General features: G+C 24.2%; 1 protein-coding gene across 3 annotated transcripts in view; it reads right to left on the reverse strand.

Moving 5' to 3' along the window:
• The window catches only part of LOC101237324 (ubiquitin carboxyl-terminal hydrolase 2), a 28,287-nt gene that overhangs the window by 13,843 nt on the left and 2,709 nt on the right, over window positions 1-11,735 (reverse strand). For all 3 annotated transcript variants that reach the window (XM_065787464.1, XM_065787462.1, XM_065787463.1), the window contains 3 exons: window positions 11,155-11,229; window positions 10,925-11,021; window positions 6,772-6,883 (listed from right to left, as the gene is read on the reverse strand). In XM_065787464.1, coding sequence (XP_065643536.1) covers window positions 6,772-6,883; window positions 10,925-11,021; window positions 11,155-11,229 — 284 coding nt within the window. The remainder of the gene's footprint in view (window positions 1-6,771; window positions 6,884-10,924; window positions 11,022-11,154; window positions 11,230-11,735) is intronic.

The raw sequence follows: 11,735 nt of genomic DNA on the forward strand, positions 1-11,735 counted from the left end.
AGTAAAATTCAGAAACAAGCAAAAAGATGTCACTTAAGGACTTATAACAAACTTTATCTTTTATCGAATGGAATAAGAGAAAGCAAAAAAAAAAACCATAGGCAAATATTGTCTGGTGGAATAGACCACCACGTTCTATAGACTTTAGGTACTCACAAAACTTTTCATAATAAAGTAATGTTTGATTGAACAAAATGTTTTCATTATATTCATTTCTTTATACATAACCAGCAATATAAATCAAAGACATTTTGGTAGTATTAGAAATTGATGACTCTAGTTTTTCTAAATTGTCAAACATTTCACTACCTGCTTTACATAAAACATATGTAAAAGAAGCACACTCATGACCTGAACTAAAATCAAAAGAATCAATGTCAATATTTAAAGATAACAAGTGATGTGTTATTTATACGATTTACCAAACAATGTTCCACCATGGTAAAGCATCACTTTTTTGACATATACTTCATCATGAATCATTATACAAATTTTCTTTTTCTTCAATGTTTTTGAAAACTGAGTCTAAGAAACTGGCATCATCAATTTTGCAAACTTTTGATGCTATGCGTGTCAAAGTACTAACTGATGGCAATTGAAAATCGTTTCTTAGTTTATTGTATAAAGCACGAGATGTTGAAAAATATTCAAAACTATGTATAATTCTATCAGATATATATATTTTTTCCAATAAGTTTTGCAGACATAACTAATATTTGTTGCTGAATGTTTTTCTTATGATCTTTTCTGTGACATTTAAAAAATGTAGTATTTCCTCAAACTTTGACCAAGAATCAACAATATTTATACAATTTTTACACAAACTTTTTATAAAACATTTTATTCCACAAAGAAATGTTTCAAAATGTAAATTCTCAAAAATTTTAAAAAGGAATATCATCATAAAATGTAATAGATTGAACATTGTTTTTTCAATCATATATGCTATTACTGAAACTGAAAAAACCCTGAGATTATTTAATAAAACATTTTTAAAATCAATATATGCAGCCAATAAAAAAGTGCTAAGTTCATCAGTTCTAACATTTCTAACAATGCTAAAAGATTTCCATGTTGTGCCATGGCCTACTATAAATACACGGCCAGGTTTGTTGGTTTTTACGGAAAAAATTAGGAGGCCAGTTGTTTTTTTTTTTGTAATTATTGAGTTTTCATAGAAAATGCTGGAGTAATAAAAATATAAATTATTAAAACAAATAAAAAACTGTTTAAAATTCTTTTTTATTTAAAGTAATATAAACATTCATAAAATCACAATAAATTTTAAAATACTGTGAAATTAACAACAAGAAATAGATCAATCATTATTTGTTCTCTGTGATTTAAAAGCAACAATCTCGTCTTTTCTTTTTCCACCATTGATAATTATTTGCTTGTTGTTAAAGTATATGTTTATAATTATATTATTAATAAATATTATAGCATTATTAAAATGCTGAGGACACATGAAGATCCCTCCTCTTCCGAGATTCAGGAGCTTTCTTGCATATCTGATATTATCAGCATTTAAAAATAAATTTTCTTGAGCCAAATCTAGTTTAGCAAAGCAATGGGATATAATTTGATGCAAGATGTTTCCCAGGTAATTGAAGCCCCCTCTAGAGAGCAAACTTGTATACTCAACACAAATGGTGACCTTCTCATAATTTAACGCTTCACATTCAGAACAAACAAAGTTTTTAGAGGTTTTTTTTCATAATAAATCCTGCAATGTAGGTTGCCACCTCCTTGCTGTCATTGTCTAAATCAATCTCTTCAAAATCATTTTCAAAATCGATTTCACATGAAAGATCTGGACTTGTCTCTGGTTTAAGATTTAAATCCCAGTAATTTATATCTTCTTTCATTAGAGATTTAATTTGAAGTATTTTCTCAGAAGATTCAACTTAATGTAAACCAACAAGAAAACGACCTCCACTCATTTGTCTATATTTTGAAAATTGACGTTTTAGAGAGTCACTTTGGAAACGACTTGTTAAAATGTAAGTATAACCTTCATTGAGTAAATAATCACACAAATCAGCAGAACTTTTTAATGTTTTTATCATAGCATTTGCTGTTTGCTTGCTAAGAGTAAGCTTTCCACACTCCTTTAACTGCTTTATTTGCTATTCATTAATCCACTTCGAAAAACAACGTAAGAATTCAGGTTTTTTATCTTCCCTCACAACTGCATAACCAATATAGTTATTTGAATATTTTGACTTTGAATTCGATATTAACCACCAACTATTAATAAGGCGTAAAAATTCAACTGCAGATAAATCTTGTGGAAAATAACTTTTAATGGCAGCTGACGTTGTTTCATGAAAAACATTCAAAGCAAGAGGAACACTTTGCTTATCATTTCCTGGATGTAAAGTTTGAAATGTGAGTTTATGTGCCTTACGTAATTTAGCATTAAGTTTTTCATCCTTTTCGTAAGTTTTATGGAGAAGATGCCAAGATATTTCACCAGCAGTAACTGAAATAGGATCATAAAGTCAATCGAAATGGAAAACAGGGAATATAAATCGCTTAGAATTAAGTAGATTATTTCGAATATTTTTTAAGAGATGAACACTATCATACATAAGGTAAACTATTTTTTCTTCGTACACAATAAAATGATCTTCTTCAGATTTACCAGTTCCGAAGCATTTAATCAACTGTCCATATCCTGATACATTTGTCGAATGATTGTCTGCAACTATTGAACGTACATTAAATCCTGCTAATTTCAAAACAGACAAACTTTCTTTAATTTCAAGGAAAACTGTATCTCCATTTATTTTTGTTTGTGGACAAGACTTTATGACATAAGGGATAGATTTTTTTAAACTCACAACCATAAAAACAAGGATACTTTTGAAAAAGTTACCATTTTTATCCAAACCAACATATTTACCGCTACTATACTCACTACATTTCTGTAAATACATTTCATCCAACATTAAAATACAGTCTGGGTCTACTTTTCCTTCCTCCAAAAGTAACTTAATAGCTTTTAAGGGTTCAATTCCTCCAGCTGCTAATTTTTTTTAAACTGACAATGACGGTAAAGGTATTTTTTCTTGTAATTGAATGTATGCTTGCTTTGAAGTATAGCGTTGTAATAATGAAAAACGAAGAACTTCAGATGAATATGGTTTCCTGCCTTTCGGTTTATAATATTGGATACTATGAATTTCATCTAAAATAGTATTTTTTTTTTCTGCAACAAAAATACGCATATATGATGCAAGGTTTTCTAATATGCTAATATTTTTAAGTAAATATTGGTTTTGCTTAAACCACTTTGGAAGAGGAATTTGACATCCATTGTGGCATCAGGAAACGCAAAAACACTATTTTCTTTGTAATAAACTGTTGTTTTTGAAGTCAATTTTAGAGTACTCACATTTGTATTTGATGATTTACTTTTGTATCCACTGCAACAGTATATCACTGCATACTTGTTTGGCATTGTATTAATAATTCGAGGTTTGAAAATAAAAGTAATTCTTATATTTTTGAAGCACAATAAAAATAATCATATCTCAAAAGCGACAAGCTGTTATAAATGTGTCTAATTTAAATATTGTATTTATATTGTTGCTTAATTAAAATCTTATTTAAAACATCAAAATTAATAAGTTCCTCATAACTAAACTCATAATAAAATTCATATATAATCAAAAAATATTAAATATAACAAGAAAAACAAAGCCTTCTGTTTAAAGATATCGTTTATTACAGCAAATAAAACTGGCCTCCTAATTTTTTCCGTAAAAAACAACAAACCCGGCCGTGTATTTATAGTAGGCCATGGTTGTGCAATGATGTGGTAATGGAGTAGGTATTTGACTTGAGGGTATTCCTGACCATACAGATGGTGGCATTTTCGGTCTTTGCTTTCCTTGAACAGTAACTTTTTCAAAAATTGTTGGCCAATGTAATTGGCAAATAACAGTTTCATCTGAAACTAAAAGATAAGAATTTGGAATACTTTCTATCCAAATATTTCTTTGTTCTTTATCTTTAGGAAAATGATAAACTGGTATTTTTTCAAAGCTTTTATCATTTTTGGTACTTTGGTAATTACTTTTGCAGCCATATACACAAAACTTTTTTGACATCTATAAAGTATAATTATTTAAAAGAATCTAAAATTATGCAAACCATAACATAAAATTTTCAAACACTTTTTTGTCAAATATAATAGATCACTACCCCTACCAGTCATAATAAATGTATATATATATATATATATATATATATATATATATATATATATATATATATATATATATATATAATATATATATATATATATATATATAAATCTTAGCATTGTATATTATATACAATGTTAGGAATTATATTTATATATATATTATATAATATATATATAAATATAATTCCTAACATTGTATATAATATACAATGCTAAGATTTATATATATATATATATATATATATATATATATATATATATATATATATATATATATATATATATATTTATATATAAATCTTAGCATTGTATATTATATACAATGTTAGGAATTATATTTATATATATATTATATAACAATGTTAGGAATTATATTTATATATATATATTATATAACAATGTTAGGAGTTATATATATATATATATATATATATATATATATATATATATATATATATATATATATATATATATATATATACATATATATATATATATATATATATATATATATATATATATATATATATATATATATAATACATATATATATATATACATATATATATATATATATATATAATACATATATATATATATACATATATATATATATATATATATATATATATATATATATATATATATATACATATATATATATATATACACATATATATATATATATACATATATATATATATACATATATATATATATATATATATACATATATATATATATACATATATATATATATACATATATATATATATATATATATATATATATATATATATATATATATATATATATATATATATATATATATATATATATATATATATATATATATATAACTCCTAACATTGTTATATAATATATATATAAATATAATTCCTAACATTGTATATAATATACAATGCTAAGATTTATATATATATATATATATATATATATATATATATATATATATATATATATATATATATATATATATATATATATATACATTTATTATGACTGATAGGGGTAGTGATCTATTATATTTGACAAAAAAGTGTTATATATATATATATATATATATATATATATATATATATATATATATATATATATATATATTATATACAACTCCTAACACTCTAAGGAGTTAACAAGTAAGTAAAAATACAGTGTTTTAAAATTATTTACAAAACTTGAAATTTAAAAAACATTAATAATACAAAGTTATTGGAAATATGAAAAAATAAACAAGATTAATTTGAAAAAGTTAAAAATGCTCTGGCAATTTTTTCAAGCTTTTCACCTTTTCAAGCCTTTCACCTTTTCAAGCTTTTCACCTTTGCAATTTTTAGAATATCAAAATAGGCCCCCAGTTACGGCTTACGGTCACGCGATGAATAGGCCTTTAGTATAGAGCGCCATGGTTGGATATGTTATATAAGTCCATTAAGTTATATACGTATGTATATGCATATGCTTTATATGCCCATGAGTCTGTAGCTATATTAAAAAAGTAGTAAAAAAAATACTAAAGGAGTATTACACAGCAACTATAAGCAAAGAAATTTTTCATTTTTGACTAAAAAACTATTTTTTAGTAAAAGGTGAAAAATCAAAGAAATACTCTAAATTAAATTTTTAAGCAAAATTTGAATATAGCAAAAATACATATGGAATATTATTCCACTTGCCATTTACTTTGCTATTTATTTATTCTTCCAATATTTTGCTATTTTTCCACCAAATAGAAACAACATTTATGCAATATCAATTATACTAATGACATCATCTACACTGACAACATGACAGTCAATTTATAGGAGCATTAATTGAAAATTGAAATTACATTAAACAACATTCTACAAGAACAAATCAAAATGTTAAAAAAAAATCTTAAAAAAAAATTTTCAACTGCAGTCTTATTTGTGTGATATTATCTATTTGTTTACTTTATTGATTTTTTTCCTTTTTTTTTCATAATTGACAAATATATATAAAAAAAACAAACAATAATTATAAAAAATAGAAAATAAACTAAAAAAAAACAGTTATGATTATATAAAAAAAAAATTCAAAAAGTTAAGTTACAATAAATAAACAACTTTAGATTTAAAAAAAAGTGAAATTTTTTTTTTTTGCTTCCATTAAAAACTTTTAAAATTGGGATAATAGCACATAAATATTTTTTAACAATTTAGTGGGTTAGCGAAAGAGGCCTCAAACCCTCCCTCAATATTTATCTGAAAGTTATAAACATTATTGCAAATAAAAGCAACATCTTCTGACAATTTCAATTATCAACTCCAGTGTATGTATATATATATATATATATATATATATATATATATATATATATATATATATATATATATATATATATATATATATATATATATATATATATATATATGTTTAGTATACTCTATATTTAACTATATTAACTCAATAATTAACTCTAGTATTATTAGAGAAAACTATATATAATAACATCCTAAACATTTCTGTCAACTTATAACAAATCAAATTTTAACAGATCTACTAAAAATTACTTTGAACCAGCAAAGCGAGAAGCATATTTTTGAATATGGTTTTTCAGATTAGTAGGTGATATATAATTAGGTGCATTTTCTGTCCAAACATCTTTTAGTAATTGTGCAAATGCTAAATAACAAAAATATATATATATATATAATACTTTTGTATATTTTGTTAAAAAACAGCAATACATACATAAATTACATTCTTTATTAGAATTGTTTATAAATACATAACCCTACAATAACGATATTAAAAAAATAATGAATTACGGATAAAATAAGCAAAAATTCAAATGACAGATACAAGTAATAGTTTAATGTGTAAAGTGAAATGAAATAAAAGATTGAGGATCAGAAAATTTGTAAGGTAAGTTTTTCATTTTAAGAATATGAATGAACCCAATAATGGAAGTGAGGATACCTTAAATGAAACTTATATGAGGTGACCTTTTTAACAGCTTCCTTTGCTATAAACTAACCTAAAACCAAAAAGCTATTGTGCATATAAATTCAATGTACTGTATTTAGTGTAATAAAACATAAGCTACAAAGATGGAGAACAAAGCAGCACTTCAAAAAATGATAGAAAATAGGCATCAGTTAAGTAAGTTATGACCGTTTAGTACCACCTGTGAAATTATTTAAAAACTAGCTTTATTATCATTTATATATTTTACACTATATGCATAAACTGTTGATCAACTTAAAACCACACATATGACTCTTTGAATCTATGTAATACAAGTGGCTATTATGTACACTTTGTTATCTTCTTTGTAAATAAGGTTCTTTATTGGTTTTACTAGTGTTGACTTGTATTTTAGCAGTGTCTACATTTTTTACTAAGTGAGAACCTTTAGCTGTTTACTGACACATAATTGACTGTGCAAAATTACAGGGATAACACACCAATCAATTTCCTTGCATTAGTTTCTGCTAATCTTTTTTAATCTTTGATAGAACTTGATGCCAAAACATCCTCCTTTTTGTGTAATAAGGTTAAAATCTAACCAACCTGGGTTGAAAATTTGTATCTTGTATCAGTAAACTAAAAAATTTACTATCTTTTACTCTGTAAAGTATTTCCAATTCTTTGTTTATAATTAAAATAAAACATTCAAATGCTGATTTTAAAAGATGAACTAAATTTTGAAGCAAAGTATGGTATGCTCGGAAATAATATACATTACAGGGCTTAAATTAAGCATACCGTGATCGCGAATCGTGATTACTTTTCGCACCTTCGCAATTAGTTTTTTCTTAAAATTTGTTTTTTTGCGATCTTTCTTTTTTTCGCGATTATTCTTTTTTTATTTTAGAAGATTGATACTCTATTTGCGAATATTTATTGTTCTTTTACAGTATAAAACTGCAGTGACTTCTGTAACAATAATTTTTTTTTTTAAAGCGGAGCATAAAGTAAAAGAAAAAAAAATAAAAGAAAAACGAATAAGTCAAACAAAATTGTTTTCCATGACCTGGATCAAACCAGGAACAATATCAATAAAAAAAGATTCACTGGCATCGCACTTAAGCAGTGCACAACATAAAGATGCAAATTCATCGACGCAAATTCATCAACGCAAATTCATCAACGCAAATTCATCAACAAACAACATTAGGTTCAGTTTCATTATCTAACCATGTTATTCATAATACTCCAATCTGACGTGGTTTACGTAAAATGGCAGTAAAAGACGCTGACTCATTACGGAAAAAGTTTAATATTGCGTATTACTTGGCAAAACTTAAATCAAAAATCAAAAAAAGTATTAGATCGTAAAAGATTCTATTATTTAAACACAATTTTTTCTTTCGCTTTATTTTATCGAATGAAAAAAGTGAATGCTAACTTTTATTAAAAAATACATTGAATGAAAAAGCAATAGATAGAAATATCATGGGAATTTGATAAGGTTACTTAGATAAGAAAACTTACTTAATAAGAATTTAATTATCATTCTTGTTTGTGATTGTGCGGGTTTTCATGAAAATGTTAAGTTTTAACATTTTATCACGATAATGTTTTCGTCATTTTTAATAGTTTTTTATAACCGTTTTAAATTTATAGATTGTTTTGTTAGAGTTTTAAATAATTTTTTTTACTGTTAAAAATTTATAGAAAATTAAATTTTACAAAAATACAGCCGTTAGATTTAATGCAACATTATAATAGTAATAATGTAAATTATAACTAAAGCTACTTTACAACCGCTGAACATAAATGTTATGACATCTTATGCAAAAATGAGACTTATTATATATGTTATTATAAATAAGTCAAAATAAATAATGCCCCCTCCCCTCAGGCTGGAGTGGAGGAGGGGTTATGAGCAACAAAAAAATCGCGATTAGATTTTTTTACGTTAATTTGAGCCCTGTATTATATTTAATATGTTAATAGTGCCAAATGTCTTTCACATAACTTCTGACATAACTGAACAACATAACTGTCTAACCCATTAAGTATAAAAACTATTAAAAAAAAAACATTACATTTTCTAGCAGTGATCATAAAAGGTCATATATAAAAAATCCAGGAAACATTTTACAAAGAAAATACAAAATTTATTTCCCATATACAAGCTTTCTCAGAAGAGGTCTGTGGTTATACACCTTATATGACCATTCCTACACCTTATATGACCATGCATACAATATTTATTTTTTGACAACTTTGCCACGGTTTTTTGTATATTTTGATAACTTGCGCCTTTAAAAAATGCTCTGAAAAAATTAGGCTAATTTAATTAGAAAATTAAAAATAAACAGACCGTAAAGTGAAATTTTTTTTTCTGTTAATTTACCTCCCCAATGCCTAGAAGGCCACTACAGACGAGGAGGCTACTTAATTGTGGTTATAACCCTCTCTCAACTTTATAACTCTGAAACACAAACCCTGACAAACAAGGTATTATTCCAGAATATATTAAAATATATTCTGGAATAATGCCATTGTACTTAAAATAATATATTATATTAATATATATTAATATATATGAATATATATATATATATATATATATATATATATATATATATATATATATATATATATATATATATATATATATATATATATATATATATATATATATATATATATATATATATATATATATAATATACATCTATAAGATGCATAAGTTTTTTGCTTGTGACATTAACACCATTACACACATCTTCAGAACAAGTTCTTCTTATTAAAGTTTTTAAAAATCAATCATTTCATTAATTATCTTTTAGTCTTCTATTTTGCAATGAAAATTAGACAACAATAAGGAAACAATTCCACACTAAGATCTAATTTTAAAACATACAATTTTCATTCTTATATTAAACTTCTTCTCTAATTACCATTACGATAACACAAAATTTCCTAAGTACTTTTTTACAATGTAATAAAAGGTGATCATTGAATCACCTTTTATTACATAAACATAAAAAATCAAGTAAGAACTTAAGGCAAGAGATAAGAAATGAGAACAAAACCGATCAAAAATAATCTCTTTGAACTATTAACTGTCTGGTTATATTTTTATTGTACTGCTCTCAAGTTTCTGTTTTTTTATATTTTGTGTACAACAACTTTATACCAGAATATATTGTAATAAGGACAAAAAAAAAAAAAAAAAAAAAAAAAAAAAAAAAAAAAACCTATAAAAAATAATTCTTTGAACTATAAACTGTCTGGTTATGTTTTTATTGTATTGTTCTCGAGTTTCCGTTTTTTTATATTTTACCTACAACAACTTTATACCAGAATATATTGTAACAAAAAAAAAAGTAAAGAGAAGGGTTGCATATATTTCTCTTAATTTAGCTTTAAGGTGATAGGTTTCTAAATTTTTCACAAAAAAAGGAAAGAGGCTTTTTTGTAAGGTCTTAAGCATAATATAATAAACAGCAACCCCTTAATATATGTCTAATAAGCAAAAGCAATGTTAGATCTCAAGAACATAAAAAGACTTCTTAAAAGATTTAGCATATATTGTTAAGGTTACATTTGTTATAATAAAATCATTGAGATTTTATTATAAAAAGTTATAATCAATATGATTATACTATGTAAGCAACAAATAATATAATGTATATAATTAACATTTTTCTCTGATTTTGGAACAGTCTTTCATTAAACCTGTTGGTCATCATAAAAACTACTCACCATTAGCAAGTTTTCCATTAGATTCTTTGAAGGTTGAAAAATATTCACGCAAAAATTTTGTTTTGAATAAACATTGTAATACACAGTTCATGTAACACTAACAATAAGAAATTTATAAAACAAATTATAACAAAATTAATGACAAATTTATTTTTATCTGTATCAATCAGTTAAAAATAAAAAATAAATTATATTGAAAATTCTTATTTATTTTAAGTTCTATTTCTTACTGTATTGCCAAGATTTTGTAAGCCAACCAAGCCATGGCCGAAATTAAATGGTCTTTTTCTGGAGGGTAAGCTATGCTAAATGTTTAAACAATGACCATGTTAAGTTAGCATAAAAAATATAAAACTATTATTATTAAATATTATATGAAGAACTAGTATTTTGGTGTTTAGCTACAAGTTAGAGGTTTTTTATACATAAACAATAAGCCACTAAACAAAAGACATGTCAACTTATTAATATAATGGTGATTATACATCTATTATCTGTAAATATATATTTTAATACGTTAAGATTAACATTTTCAGCAATACCTTTATTTATTTCATTATTTTGTTTGTATATTTTGTTTACTTCAAAAACATTTTTAAGCATATAACAATTCTATATGTAAATTCATATAAAATTTTAGTAGAATATAATCAAAAGAAATAGTATTATTATAAATAAAGTTTCAATTTTTTGCTTGTTAAGCTTTATATCATAATTAATCATTTAAAAAAATCCATAAAAATTCAGTAGTGATAGAGTGGTAGAGCGATTGCTTGGTAAGCAAGAAGTTTAGAATTTAAACCCACCAATA

Source organism: Hydra vulgaris, chromosome 01 (assembly GCF_038396675.1).
Source record: "Hydra vulgaris chromosome 01, alternate assembly HydraT2T_AEP".
NCBI classification, from domain to species: Eukaryota; Metazoa; Cnidaria; class Hydrozoa; order Anthoathecata; family Hydridae; genus Hydra; species Hydra vulgaris.